Raw genomic sequence first — 16,189 nt, 5'->3', positions numbered from 1 at the left:
GACATAAATTCTAATTGAGGAAAGGCAGTTGTAGAATAGATGTGTGGAAATTTGCCTTTAGCCAGTAGGTGGTTGATTGCCGGAACAAACTTCCATCTGTCGTAGAAGTTGACAGCTTAAATAAATTCAAGGCAAAACTAGACAAACATTTGGTGTAAAATGGGAAGTTTTTTTGGGTTTTTTTTTTTTTTTGGCTGATGCTGTATAATAGCTTGCTTTCTTGCATCACATGCCTCTATTAATGCTAATTCTAAAAGAAATCTTTGGCTCTAACTGCTCTTTTTTTCTGAAAGGAACTCAGATTGTATTTTTCATCAGTTTTTCTTTTTTCAACTATGCAGCAAAGTACTATTATTTACTAATTTTAGCTGTGCAGTTAGGTTTATTATTAAGTTTGTTCGTATATAAAGTTTCCCATTTCGGTTTATACAGATATTGCCATGTTGGATGTCCAGGAAGGCTCTGAACTTTTGCAGCATAGTTCATAAGAAGAATTTGTCTACGAAGACAGTGGGAGTTCATGGATCTCTGTATAAAGACTATACACAGGTGAGGTACGAAAGGCTCCGGAAACAATACGTAATGCACTGTGATGAATTGGATCTAACCAATTCAACACACTTTTCCTAGCTGAGGAGTAAATGGGAGAACCATAATCTAATCTGGATCTTATCGTTGCACGATAAATGTGCAAAAGTGAGTAATGATCAGCCCCCCATGTCATGGCTGATATCGCTCATAGAATGTTTAATTTCTTTAGGCATACGGTATGTACATATTTTATATGTTCTAGGAAATTTAATTTGAAATAATTTACTTGATTAGACTTACAACTTTTTCCACAATTTCTGTTCAATATTAACTTACTTGTTTCTATATTGTTGATTTGGTGATGTAGAGATCACTGTTACTTGGATATTTCTACCTTTTCTTAGGTGCTATTGCATCATCTACTCTGTATCTAATCAATACCCTTTTGTAAACAATGAAAATTTATCTGATCTTTCTAAAATTATAAAATAGCTAAAGCTATTTGACCCAGCTGAGATTTGTGAAAAGAACAGGACTGCCTTGTCCTTGGATGTGTGCTTTCAGCAAGGAAATTTTAAAAGAATAGGTAAAATAGGTAATACTGTGGATTACATCCTACAACAAAATGAACTCTACCTTTTCATGAGTTGCTTGGTACTGCACTACTTTTAAACAAACAGTACTGCTGAAAGATTAGTCTGCCATTTGTGTAAAAGATGAAACACTGTGATGACAGCCTACTTCAAGACTTAATGTGCCTAGCCTCCTAGGAGGCGATCTGATTAAGGTGTATTGAGGCCTTGAATGGTTTAAACAGACTCAATGCTGACGGAATACTTCTGCTTGCTCAGACTAAGAACCTGAGGGGCATATATTCAAATTGAGATAAGACGGCTGTAAAATAGATGTGCGGAAGTTTTAGCATTAGCATTAGTAGAGGCATATGATGCAAGAAAGCAAGCTTATGCAGCATCAGCCAAAAAAAAAAAACACTTCCACTTCACTGCTCCGTTCATTCGAAATACCTGTCCAGCTGAGCCTTAAATTTATTTAGGCTATCAACTTCCACAACAAGGGATGGAAGTCTGTTCCACCAACCAACTACCCGCTGGCTAAAGGCAAATTTCCGCACATCTATCCTACATCTGTCTTTCCTCAATTTGAATTTATGCCCTCTCAGGTGATTATTCTGAGCAAGAGGAAGAATCCCATCAGCATTGAGCATACACCTCTATCAGATCACCTCGCCGGTTCCTAGTCTCCAGACACTGTAATTTACAGTGTCTCCAGACACTATAGTTTGCCTTTAGCCAGCTGGTAGTTGATTACTGGAACAGACTTCCATCTGTTGTTGTGGAAGTTGATAGTTTAAATAAATTTAAGGCTGAATAAAACAAACATTTGGAGTGACCAGATGGACAAAATGGAAAGTTTTGTTTTTTTTTATTCGCTGATGCTGTATAAGCTTGCTTTCTCGCATCATATGCCTCAACTAATACTAATGCTATTCCACCTATCCTTAATGGTCCCTTATCAGATAGCAGATGGTCTCTAGTTTAAATTTCTAAATAAAAGGGTCAAAATGAAGTTGCCCAATGCAATTTATCATGCAGTGCACAGAATAGCTGTAGCTATTCGTATATGGACAACGTTTCACTTGAAATAGACAACGTTTCACTTGACAACGTTTCACTTGAAATAAGCTGAGCTGAAGCGGTTACCTGAAACAGCCGTGGAAGTATAATATAAAATGGCTAATATTTTAAATATGGTCCACATTATAAGAAGTAGTTTAAATCATAAACAAAATAAATTTCTTCATTCCCAAAAGAGAAAACAACATCATAATACGATTAGCAGATAAAGGATATTATAATATACAAGGGGGCAGGTTCAAAAAGATTTGTATTCACTCAGAAGTTTTTTTTTTTTTTTGTGGTAGTTGTTGGAGCATAGGCTTCTGTGCCATAATTCCCAAGGTTTTTGCAGTACTTTGATCCAAGCCCGAGGTGGGAATTGAACCTGCGACCTTTGGGTTGCCAGGCAGGCACTTTACCCACCCGGCTAGCCCGGTCGGCCCACTCAGAAGTAGTTGTGACAGAAGGGTGAAACAAACACCACATATTACACTTTTTTAAAATAGTCATCAGACAAAATGACACATTTTTGCCACCTCTCAAAAAGACAGTACTGTAGAAGTCCTCTGACTGTCCTTCAAACCATGACTTGGTAGCAGAAATCACCTCATCAGCAACAAAGTGTTTCTGACCAAGGATGCAAGGTTGGGGGAATAAGCAGGATGCAGCAATATTTCAAACCCACATTTGTGGGCACACCTCACTACAGCATGTGAGGAATGCACAGGGTTATGATCACGGAGCAAGTGCATACCTTTTGACAGCTTTCCCTGTCTTTTTTCTTTTACAGCAGCACATAGCTTTATGAGGTTGGAATAATATTTTGCCATCAGAGTACAGCTGTTTCGAAGGTAATCTGTTAGTATTACACCATTGTGATCACAAAAACTGACAGCATCATCTTGCCAGCACTTGATTTTCCTTTTGCCCTTTTTTTGGGAGGGGGCAGTGATTCTGCATGCTTCCATTGTTTTGACATTTTTTTTTAGCTTTGGGATTCATAGTGATGGATCCAAATTTCATTCATGCTGACTAGCCTTGAAAAAAAACCCCCTTGTATTTCCTGGCACATTAACATTTCATGTGCACATTGTGCCCTTTTTTTCTTCTGTAAGGGTCAGAAGTCTGGAAACTCATCTAGCAAACAGTTTACTCACATGCAACTGTTGATGGATGATGTTTTCCATGGATCCTACACTAAATTTAGAGCTGTGCAGCTAGTTTTTTGACACTAATATGGCTATCTTCCAGGATAATGCCTCAATTTTTGCAGCACTCGCTTCTGATACACCAGTTGCTGGGCATCCTGGGATTTCTTCATCATACACTGAGGTTCTTCCTCATTTGAATTGTTTATACCAATGTACAACAACACTGTAACCTGGGCAGTGTTTTCCATAAATAGAAACCATTTCTTCATGGATCGTTTTGGGTGTTTTCCTTTGAAGAAAAATGAACTGAATCAATCTATGTTCCACTTTATCCAGTGTGGTTGCTACAGAGGTTTCAAGGTATCACACAAAAAAATAATTTCAACTTTCTACCACAACTACTTCTGGGTGAATATAAGTCTTTTTTGAACCTCTCCCCCTCATAATTATGAGCAGAAGAAATATTCACAATAAACTTTTAATTTACTACGAGAGCTCTTAAAATATACAAAACTATGCCATATATTTTCTTAATTTCACAGAAATTGAAATTAACACATTGCTTTCGAAATTATTGAATAATGGTACCTTTGATGACAGTATTCCACTGACTGAAGCCCAGTCAGGCAGCCTAAAGTCAGTAATTTTTCTCCTAGAAAGTGCATGAATGAATTTGAAAACTTAGATGAACATTTTTATTTAAAAAAAAAAAAAGGAAGAGAAGTGAGCTGAATGTCAGGTGATTTTTCTTTTCCCCAAGTTGCTAGCCACAGATGACCTATGGAAGCAACTTAATTCCAGTGATTAAACTCACTCTCACTGGGTAAAGGAAAACTTTCTACAGTCAATAATTCTTACCTTTAGTTTGAATTTATGCTCCTGATTCTGTCATCCAATACCATGAAAACTTCACCTACATTCATTTTACTGCCCCCTTCAAGATAATAACTCAATCAGATTTCCTTTTTTTACTTACCTTTTCCATATAAAACTCATTCAGATCCCCTCATTTTACTTACCCAGTGTTCTCCCCAGGACCAATCGAATGGATGCACCGCCCAGTGAATTTAACTGACCGCCCGGCTAAAATTTAAGATTGTTGCAGTACCATATGGTACTGCTCACTGATCTCGATCAATATTAATTCGAACATACTATGCAAAGTATTATACTTCCCCACCTGGCTACTTCATAATGCCACATGGCTGGAAAACATTTCTGGGGAGAACACTACTTACCCCTTCCATATTAAACTCAATCAGATCTCCCTCTAAGGTACCTATTAACCATGTTATCTTCACTGCTGCCTTCTCTAGTATTCGTCAGTCTTTCCTGTATGTACATAGATGCTATATATTATGAGTTATCACACAGTTAAAAGTAAATGTATTTGTGTATATATGTGTCTGACTTAACACAGGCATACAGATAGAAAAGCCCAAGTTTCCAGGTAAGAAAAAAAAAAAAAAAAGTACTACAAGTGCTGTTCAGGAGTGATTAATTTATTCTTATATGAAAATAAACCAAAGTTTACAAGATATAATAATTAAGATTAGTATTAGTATTAGTAGTGGCAAAATGCAAGAAAGCAAGCTTATACAGCTTGATTTCTTGCATAATTTTCCAAAAGAAAAAAAAATTCACCTATTCATCCCCCTCCTCAATAGTTTGTTTAGTTTTTCCTTTAATTTATTCAATCTATCCACTTCCACAACAGATGGAATTTTTTTCCAGCAATCAACCACCCATTGGCTAAAGGCAAACTCCATATATCTATTATGCAACAGTCCTTCCTCAATTTGAATTTTATGGCCCCTTGTGTGTGTAGCCTGAGCAAGAGGAAGAATCCCATCAGCACTGAGCTTGCTCAATCCATTCAAAGCCTTGAACACCTCAATCAGATTACCTTGCAGGTGCCTAGTCTCTAGATGCTGTAATTTGCAGAATTGAAGCTTATCTTGGTAAGAGAGCACCCCTATGTTCCCTTTCATCAATCTCATTACTCTTCTCTGTACCCATTCCAGGAGCTCTATATCCTTCCTAAATGAGGCCTCCAGAGCTGTATGCAGTACTCAAGATGTGGCCTGACCATTACCTTATACAAGCATACCTAAAACCCTTTGTGACTTGATTGCACACTAGTTTATATCTATCATAGGCTTCTTTATCTTAATTATGGCTAAACCCTTAGCAATAATTATGAGAGCATCTTTTGATTCATGGAGGCCCCTATGGACTAGAGGGGTGTGAACATATCCTCAGTTTACAAAGTGGAATCAAACGGTGACAAGAGTAATTACAGACCTGTAACCTCCTTAACTTCTGTTCCAGGGAAAACACTGGTTAAAGAAGTATTGCAGGACCACAATTATATTACAGTCACAACATAGATTTGTTAAGGGGCAATCTTGTCTGACCAGTCTGACTGTTCTGACAAGATTGCCCCTTAACAAATTACTGGTAGACACTTAGCAGTAACAATGTAACTGGATGCAAAAGATAATTCTGATATCATATACTTGGATTTTAGGAAAGCTTTTGATACTGTTTCACATAAAAAAATTGCTGAACAAATTGAAGTAGTGTGACATTAAGGGCAAACTACTCTCTGGATAAGGAGATGATTGAGTGGAAAAGACAGAGAATTGTTATTAATGGACACTGTTCTTCTTGGACTAATGCCATTAGTGGAGCCATCGAGGTGCATGTTGTTTTCTGTATTTATCAATGATATTCACAAGGATATAGCTTAATGTCTAAATTTGCAGATGATATATATATATATCATCTGCAATCTGATGTTAGACCTAAATGGAAGTTCATCTAACTTCCATTTAGGTCTAACATCCATTTAGGCCTTGAACAGTATTTCTTAGTCAGTATGAAAAGTCTAATAGCTTCTATTATTACTTCCATAAATACTTCCCATTTAGTAGTTACTGATGGTGTCAGCAGTTAGCCCAAATGTATAGAATTTAAAAACTGTCAGAGACCACTGTAGTTACCTCTATGAAAGCAAAAACCCTTCCCTTTATCCTTGATATGGTAGTTACATCTTTAAGTAAATGCCATATCAATACACGTGATCATTGCCACCCAGTGGTTGTTTTATCTGCAGATTTTTCTTAATGCATGACTTATCACTGTTAATAATCAGATCAAGGGTCTCTCTCTCTCTCTCTCTCTCTCTCTCTCTCTCTCTCTCTCTCTCTCTCTCTCTCTCTCTCTCTCTCTCTTGTTGGCATCCAATAAATCCAATTAACAATCATCCAATAAATCCACAAAATTTGAGGGACTAACCGACAAGTTCCAGTTCATAATACCTCCCCTTGATCTTTCTGTCCCCTTGATCCTCTCTGTCCTTTCTGTTATTTCTATGCCCCATGCCTGCGAAGATGCCAGGAGGCAGCAAACACTCAACAGAACACACATCCTACACACCCACACTTACCATGCTGTGCATTGGCACATGTCTTATACAGATGCTACAGCAGCTAATGGGAGAAACCCTGGAGACCGCCATGAAACATAAACACATTTTGACATTTTGAAGCCCCCCTTCCCCATATTCAAATTTTGTCTTTTCTGATATCTCCACAATGTCTGCATTTGATGACTTGACCAGCACTTCAAATTCATTTACTATGCTCTTAACATTGGCATGCATGCACCTGTTCTTACCCTTAGTTACCCTGATACAGCCCATGTATTTATTTGTTCCATGATAACCCACAGCAGGCTTCAAAATCCCCGATACCTTTCTTTCCAGGTTGCTGCATGTTCCAATACAAGCAGTGCAAGAATCAATTTTGCCTCTGCCTATGGCTACTGTTAATCTATTAGTCTGTGTATCCCTCCAAGCTTGCAGTTTTCTGAACCACCTAACACTGCCTTCATAACATTAGCAAATATTCTTGCACCCTTTCTATTTAAGTGTATCCCAGCCCTGTAGAAGCAATCCCTCCTGTTCACAAGCATTGACCACACACTGAGAAAAATTCTACTCCATGAGTAGAATTTTTCTAAGCACAATCTCTCCAGTGCCAAACTGATTAACAAGCAATCTCTTATCACTTAACCAACATTTTATCCACCAGGAAGTGATCAGGAATAAAAACTACATGAAAAGAGAGTGGGAAAAAAATTAAACAGCATAAGAACTTGATTTGTTATAAAATAAATGAATTTGTATCAAACACTGGTATAAAACAATAACTGATAGATGAACCCTTTAAAAAGGTTTTTATACTTCATTCTTTTATTTGAAGGAGGGAGCAGAAAAGTCAAACTTTTCATTTCTGTTTAATTTCCATTATTAAACTACCAAAGAAGCTGATTATTTTACTTCACCTAAGGCCTGTTATTTACTTTATTAAAATTTTAATTGCAATATGCCATGCATCGCAACAATGTGTACTTACCGAGCACTAAGAATAGTGATTCTGTTCCCACAACCACACCATAATCTTCGATCCACCAACAGAAGAGATGTTACTGGGCAAGAACCGATGAGGATGTAAAAAGTTTCAGGTTTTGGTACTCTGCTCTCAAAATTCTGTAAATATTGTAATAAAAAAAGGAAGTAGCTGTATTTACGTATAATTGAACTCAATTATAATGAGAAGGATATAGGGAACATTTTAAGAAAGGATTTATCAGGAGGAATTATCAAAAATCTAGCACTTTTTCAATATTTCTCTGAGGCTAGTTGACTGCACAAGGGGGGGGGGGGGGGAATAAGCTAGTTAAACTTAAAAAATAAAACAAAGCACCATATATGCCAAATTTTATACATTATGTTCTATTAACAATTTCCAAACAATGTTTTTTCTGTTTTACATACAATATTTCCTAAACTGTGTGTCATTGTTACCATCTAAAATAATTTTTCTGAAGATGTTCAATATTAGTTCAGAGCAAAGCACTTAATAGTATAGTGGTATGTATTTAGTTTTAAAGTTTTTTTTAGTTTTTAAGGAAATTTGATTGCTGAAAATATTTCACTATTTATACCACATATTAAAAAATACTGGACCATCGGAACACCCATACTGGAGGCAGCATTCAACTGCGACCATTATTTCTTAGGCAAATATGCTACCTACTGAAACGATCCAGCACTGTAGGTTAACATTTTGGCTTAATGCTGGCAACTGTCATTGAGTGAATATTATAGGGCTTACAACTACTGTAAGCCCTATAATATTTTTAGTTAATAAAAATAACAAATTATCCCCAAATACTTAGGCCATATGCATAGCCTTCAAAACAAAAATTCAGCATGTGCTGGGTCCCAAGGATGCTTGATTTATGAAGTTTTTCTGTATTTTAATCCTTTTTGTCAGTGAGTTTCTGGACAACGTGTAAGCTATTCAATATGCGTTTTGGAAGTTTGTAAAATTTCTGGTGACCAAGCAGGCCATTTTGCTGGAGTGTCATGATCACAGCCCATTCCACATACTGGGTAATGGTTGTTCAGGAAGCATCATAAGATGAAGTGTGTGATACACCTTCATGCATGAACCACACGCACTGGCATGTATCCAGTAACATATTCCAAAGGCATTTCTAAAATATCGTTGAGAAAGTCCAAATATTCATGACACCAAGACATTCAAGTAACGTGTGCGGACGGATTATGTTCTCTACTGTTCTGATTTGGACACTGAAAGAGAAATGCTGTTGGTGGTATCTGATATGTATGGATTGCAGTATATGCCACAACTGGTTGTGGACATTGCAGAAAGCAGGCCTTGTCTGTCCAAAGGATGTTGGTAAGAAACTAAGGATCCTCTGCACACTTCTGCTGTAGGCTCATAACGGTGGACAATGCATGAACTCTTTCAGTATGTTAGGGATGCATCTCTTATTCCTGTAAAATCCTCCGCACAGAAGATTGTGATGATCTCACATGTACTGTTACTGTCCTTGTACTTGGATTGTGGTCTACAGTGACCATTATTTCTTCCCACAAACAGCTTGTTATGTGCCAGCATCCACAAGATAGGACTGCAGTTGATCAGTTTCTCATAATCACTGGTCAATTTTTGTGCATAAAGCCTAATAGTTGCAGCACCATTTTCCATCCTTGCAATTAAAAAGAGTGCTTACTGGAGGAAAAAAAGTTGAAGTGAGGTTTAAAAATTCAAATTTTTTTCAATTTGAACTTTTTTTTTTATTTGATCAGTTTCTCATAATCACTGGTCAATTTTTGTGCATAAAGCCTAATAGTTGCAGCACCATTTTCCATCCTTGCAATTAAAAAGAGTGCTTACTGGAGGAAAAAAAGTTGAAGTGAGGTTTAAAAATTCAAATTTTTTTCAATTTGAACTTTTTTTTATTTTTTCAAATGGGATAAAAAAATAAGTAAAAATTAAGGAATGAAAATTAAGACAATGCCCAAAATGGTACAATTTTTTTCTAATTTATATGATAATCATATACAAAGTGCTGACATTTTGAGGGTAATTTTGACCCTATTCAATAGAATTCTCAAATTTTTAACAGACTTTTTTTTTAAACCATTCTGTTTGTTCTCATAAAGTTACTTTTAAGAAAATAGAAAGAGTTAATGCAAAAACAGAGGGGTAAAGAGGAAGTGGTTATTATTTATTTATTTATTTATTTGGTTTTTTTTTTTTTTTTTTTGGCTGATGCTGCGTAAGCTTGCTTTCTTGCATCAAATGCCTCTATTAATGCTAATGCTAAGAGTTTCAAGTAAAATATCAAAAAAAAAACAAAAAAACATAGAAGTCAAAATTATCCTCATGTGCCCAACAATAGGTTAATTATTAATTATATTACTTAGTGCTGATCTAAAATTTTGGTAAAAGTTTGAATCATTATCAAACAAAAGATTTTGTCCTGAAATAAAATAATAATTATCTGAATAATTTACATGCATGTGTTTTTATTATGAAAAAAAAGTGCTAACCTCAATAACTGCAATTGTTCCATCTGCAAGTCCAGCATATACTAATCTAAGTCCATCTTCTTCATGAGAACACAGCGAAAGAACAGAGTCATTCAGTCGAGTTTCCCACAACAGTTTTCTAGAAAAAGAGTGACTGTGTACACTCCACAAGTCACAAATTAAGGAGCTCCAAAAAAAGACATTAAATTCTGTTGTCAAAATATACTTTATGAATTGCCAACAAAAATATTAGAACAGACCTAATAGCACATAGATCCCAATTTTGTGACAACTGCAGCAACAATCCTACATGGCGTGGATTCAACTAGAGGCACTGGGGTCATAATAGGACACCTGGATATGATTCAGTTAGGGACACCTGTGTCCCTAACTGAATCATATCCAAGAATGAATTATATCTAGTTCCTAACCAAGAACGACCTTTAGATCCATCAAATTCATTGGTTGAGGAAATGGCACAACTGAGGCCTAGCTCAGATGGGTTATTTCAGATGATTCCCAAATTTTCAATGGGATTCGTACGCAAGGATGATGAAACTTCTAGCACATGATGCAATGCATACCACTGGAGTGATCAGCATATTATTACTGCACAATTTGTCATCTTAGAATAGTCTGTTTCAACACTATGTTATGAACTTTTAGGAACTTTTAGTTTGCAGACGATACAAAGGTTGGCAGGGTTGTCAAGGACACTACTGACACTATGCTGCTGCAACAGGATCTGGAAAGGTTGAGCAGATGGGCTGAGAGGTGGCAAATGAAGTTTAACATTGATAAATGTAAAGTACTACACATGGGAAACAGCAACCCCAGAGCAACGTATCAACTCTGTGGTACTACACTGACAGTGGTAGAGAATGAAAGGGACTTGGGGGTGGTTGTGCAGGCAGATATGAAGTTCTCTGAGCAGTGCAGAAGGGCTGCAAGAGTAGCTCATGGAGTATTGTCAATGATATACAGGAATTTTTCCAGCAGGGATAAGGAGGTGATTATTCCATTGTATAGGGCGATGGTCAGGCCACACCTAGAGTACTGTATACAGGTCTGGAGGCCTCATTTCAAGAAGGATGTAGAGCTGCTGGAACGAGTACAGAGAAGGGCAACAAGATTAGTGAATGGAACAAAGGGGTGCTCTTACGAAGAAAGGCTTAAGTTTTGCAAATTACAGTGTCTGGAGACTAGGCACCAGCGAGGTGATCTGATAGAGGTGTATAAAGCCTTGAATGGTTTAAGCATGCTCAATGCTGATGGGATTCTTCCTCTAGCTCAGAAAAATCACCTGAGAGGGCATAAATTCAAATTGAGGAAAGACAGATGTAGGATAGACGTGCGGAAATTTGCCTTTAGCCAGCGGGTGGTTGGTTGGTGGAACAGACTTCCATCCCTTGTGGTGGAGGTTGATAGCCTAAATAAGTTTAAGGCTCAGCTGGACAGGTATTTTGAACGAACAGAGGGGTGAAGTGGAAGTGGGTTTTTTTTTTTTTTTTTTTTTTTTTTTTTGGCTGATGCTGCATAAGCTTGCTTTCTTGCATCAAATGCCTCTACTAATGCTAATGCTAATGCTAATGTACCAACATTATAGGATGAACCTGGTCTGCAAGAATGCACAGATACACTATCTACATGACAGAATCATTCAGAATAGCATGATGGGCTGTGCCATACCACAAAAAGTCACAAACAAGTAGCGTGTGGTGGTGTTTTTTTTTTTTTTTTTTTTTTGGCTGATGCAATATAACAGCAGTTCTCAAACTTTCTGAGCCCACACCTCCCTTGACCTGTAAAATTTTCCCGGCACCTACTTTGAAGTAAAACATCTATAATTGTGCAGTTTATTATTTTTAATATGTTAATACAAGAATTCAGACTCATTCAAGGTCAAATAACGTGTTAAAATACCCAAACCAATCGCTTGTAGTAATTAGATCCCAAGAATACGGTCGGGAAACACAATGCGTTCTCTTCGTCAAAAATACCCCAAATATTTGCTATAATTATACATTAATAATACAGATCAAATAGTAGTAGATATCTAATAGTAAAAAAAAATCATTCTTAATACATTTTTAATATTTGCCATGAAAATCTTCCATAAACTATTACATTGTTGGTGATGCCGCTAGTAAATTTTGGCACCTCCCCAAGGCATTGCAACACACAGTTTGAGCACCACTGCTATATAAGCTTGCTATCTTGCATCATTTGCTACTACTACTAAAAAAAAATGCACAAATTAGAATACGCTTGAAATAAAATCACAAATGTACACACTTCATCCATTCATACCTCCAAGAATTTGTTTAGTTATTCCTTGAATTTATTCAAACCATCCACTTACACAACAAAAGATGGAAGCCTGTTCCAACAATCAACACCACCTGCTTGCTGAAGACAAACTTTTGCACATCTGTCCTGCCCCCATCCTTCAACAATTTGAATTTATGCCCCCTCATGTGTATAGTCTTAGCAAGAGGAAGAATGCCATTAACATTTAGCTTATTCAATCCATTCAAGGTCTTAAACACCACAAAGAAATCTCTTGCAGGTGCCCAGACCTGAAATGCTACAATTTGAAGAAATAAAGCCTTTCTAAGTAAGAGCACCATTTTGTTCCCTTCACTAATCTGGTTGCCCTTCTCTGCATCCATTCCAGGAGCTCTATATATCCTTTCTAAAATGAGGCCTCCAGAGCTGTATGTAGTATTCAAGATGTGACCTGGCCATTGCCTTATACCAGCGTTTCCCAACCTTTTTAGTTACAGAACACTTTTCATCTCACAACATATTCACGGAACACTTATGAAACACAAATTTAGTGGGAGCCAAAGAACTGTTTGCTAATATTTTATTACATACGACGCACTGTGCATCAGGAGCATCTTTATTTCCAACATAAAGCCAAAATTCAAATAACTGTCATCATACTTTCGTTTTGGTCTTTTATTAGTTGGTTCCTGTTTTTTCACTTTGGATTTTTGGGAAATAAAGGGCTGCAATTGTTCATTCTCACTTTGAAGTTTGACAATATTATGTTCATTTTCATCAACCACAGTTGCACTACTAGAAGTATTTTGCTTCTCGTTTTAAAGTTCCTTTTTCAATCATGGATCCATGGTCACATATTTTAATAATAATATTTCGAAATACTAATAATTATCAAAAAAAAAAATTTATACAAAGAAGTGAGTTTAGTTATGATATGTTTGCTTCCTCTTCTCCTTCAACCCGTGTACTCCAGGCTAAATCACATATGAATGGCATGCTAGATCACCACATTGCTACTTTTTTGTAGGTGTCATTACATATATCTCTATGCATACTCCTCTATGCAAAGCCTGCCAAAATAAAGTGTTCTGTGGTCTATTTGATTATTAGTCCATGCTAGTATATTAATAACTAAAAAAATTATGTTAAATATTATAATGATACAAAAGTGGTATAAGCTACAAATATGCAAAATTTATTTATTTTATTATTATTATTTTTAATTATTAATTACGATTTTTCGCGGAACACTTGTTCACATCTCAAGAAACACTAGTGTTCCGCGGAACACAGTTTGAGAAATGCTGCCTTATACAATGGAATAATCACCTCCTTATCTCTGATAGCAAAGTTTCTGTATATCATTGACAAAACCCCATGAGCTGTCCTGGCAGCATGTCTGCAATACTCAGAGAATTTCATATCTGACTGCACAATTACCCGCAGTCTTTATCATTTTCCACTACCCCGGGCATAGCACTACACAGCTGATGAGTTACTTGGGGACTACTGCTATCCATATGCAGTACCTTGCATTTGTCAATGTTAAACTTCCATTGCCATTTCTCAGCCCACCTTCCAAATTTTTCTAGATCTTGTTGCAGCAGTATACCTTCATTACTGTCATTAACCATCCTGCCAAACTTTGTTATCATCTGCAAACTTAGACATTAAGCCTGATATACCTTCATTAATATCATTAATGAATATTGAAAACAACAATGGGCCAAGCACTGAACCCTGGGGGATTCCACTAATAACATTAATCCACAAAGAGCAATGCCCAGTGATAACTATTCTCTGTCTTCTTCCACTTAATCATCCCTTTATCCATAGAAGTAACTTGCCCTTAATGCCACATTGCTCCAGTTTATACAGCAGTGGCATTAAGGACAAGTTACTTCTACATTCGCACTTCTCCAGTCCATAAGGATCTCCCCTGAATCCAAGGATGCTCTCATAATTATGACTAAGGGTTTGTTTACCTCTTTTGCTGCTTCTCTTAATATTACTGGATAGATCCCATTCACTCCAGTTGCCTTTTTATATTCAGCTTCAACAATTTCTCTTCCATTTTCCTTTTAGTTATCACAGTTATTTAGTTCCTTGTTAGAGTTTGAAAAACTTCTGGCATCCCCTCCACTAAAAATTCCTCATGTAGATGCAAAATACCTATTCAATTCATCAGCAACCTGAGCAAGGTCATCAACAGTTAGCCCACTGACATCAAGTCACCCAACGTGATTCAACCCCTTCTTCTATTCCTTCTACTGTTAATATAAGCATAGACATCTTTGCATTCTTTGCCAGAGACTTCTCATAATCTGCCTTAATTTGCGTAACCTCCTTTGTGACTTGTAATTTGAAAATCTAACCTCCTTTGTGACATGTACAATGAAGAATGTACACAGTCTTCCAATTGAACCCTTTGGCAGGTTTAGAAGTTCCTGAAAAGTTATGTATCTGGATTCTTTAAGACACAGGTGTCTTGTTGTTCCTGATAACAGGGGGGAAAGAACCCAGTGAATGAAATCTGAAATCTTTCTTTATTCCATCATATTTAATTTTATTCAATCATTTTGGCACTTTTATTTATTCACAAAAACCAGCAACTTGAAAGTATGTGCTACAAAATTTTCAACAAGGAATGTGTACGTTTGTAAATGGCACCGAAAATAATTTCCTTCCATTTTATTTCAGCAGAGTGTTATGTGAGTAAACCTATTGTCCTGAGTTCCCTGCATGCTGTACTCATGAAAATATATTCCTGCTGTCTGGTGCTAAGATATACATGGTGGGCTATGCATCTGCAGTATTCTTCTTTGTTAGTTCACTCATGCTAGACTTGTTGTTCCCATTTGTTAGTGCACCTATAACTCTTCATGAGCAACTATCACTAGCAGATCCAGATAGTTTTTCTGGGGGATATAATAACAATGATATCCCCTCCTCTTAAATTTAGCTTGAATTTGAGTTTGTCACAAATTTTTAACCAGTCATTATACAATATAGATACAATACAATATTACAAAATACACATGGTTCCAATTTACTCAGGGTATTGTTGGGGGTGGGGGAGATTTCCCCCTTCTGGATCCACCATTGACACCTATGATCATGCCTCTCATGAGATCGCTGATGTGACTTGACTTTTCTGTATTATCTTTAACCCTTTCCTTTGAAAATCTGCTGAATATATCTGGCCTCGTGGTAGTAAGGTTTCTGCTCTGAAGAGTGAATTTTTAAAATAATTAAAATGAAAACTTTGTATCAAAATGCTTTTAAATATTAATTTGTGCTTATTTTCACCCAAGTGTCCAACATTAGAAAGAATTATTGCTAAAAATCAAATCAGAAGTTATTTTAAAAATTTGCAGTAATTATTATTTTTTAATATAGTAATATCCTCTATATCTATTTATTTTTCAATTAATTTCTTCAATTTCTTGATCAGAAATCCAGAAAAGTTTAGCTTCTTTAAACCCAAATCAGATAACCATGGCCAACAGGTACAATCTCTTCCTGCTTTGATTTTCACAGCTACTTTTTTGTTATTGTCTATTAAAACTGTCTACTATTAGTTGAAAACACAAATGATAGATAGCAGCACATACTGGAAGATTTTAAAACAATTTGTAACAATTTGTACACACACACAAAATGTAAAT

General features: G+C 36.4%; 1 protein-coding gene across 3 annotated transcripts in view; it reads right to left on the bottom strand.

Annotated features, from left to right (window-relative positions):
• Window positions 1–16,189, bottom strand: part of LOC150087653 (uncharacterized) — a 354,571-nt gene that overhangs the window by 41,241 nt on the left and 297,141 nt on the right. For all 3 annotated transcript variants that reach the window (XR_016546750.1, XM_090369903.1, XM_090369902.1), the window contains exons 23-24: window positions 10,254–10,371; window positions 7,741–7,874 (exon numbers count right to left, since the gene is read on the bottom strand). Coding sequence is in view for 2 of the 3 variants with exons in the window: in XM_090369903.1 (XP_090226029.1) it covers window positions 7,741–7,874; window positions 10,254–10,371 (252 nt within the window). In the remaining variant the exon portion in view is untranslated. The remainder of the gene's footprint in view (window positions 1–7,740; window positions 7,875–10,253; window positions 10,372–16,189) is intronic.

This window comes from Mastigoproctus giganteus, chromosome 3 (genome assembly GCF_048544385.1).
Source record: "Mastigoproctus giganteus isolate SK-2022 chromosome 3, ASM4854438v1, whole genome shotgun sequence".
NCBI classification, from domain to species: Eukaryota; Metazoa; Arthropoda; class Arachnida; order Uropygi; family Thelyphonidae; genus Mastigoproctus; species Mastigoproctus giganteus.
This window is presented reverse-complemented; position numbering and strand designations above follow the sequence as displayed.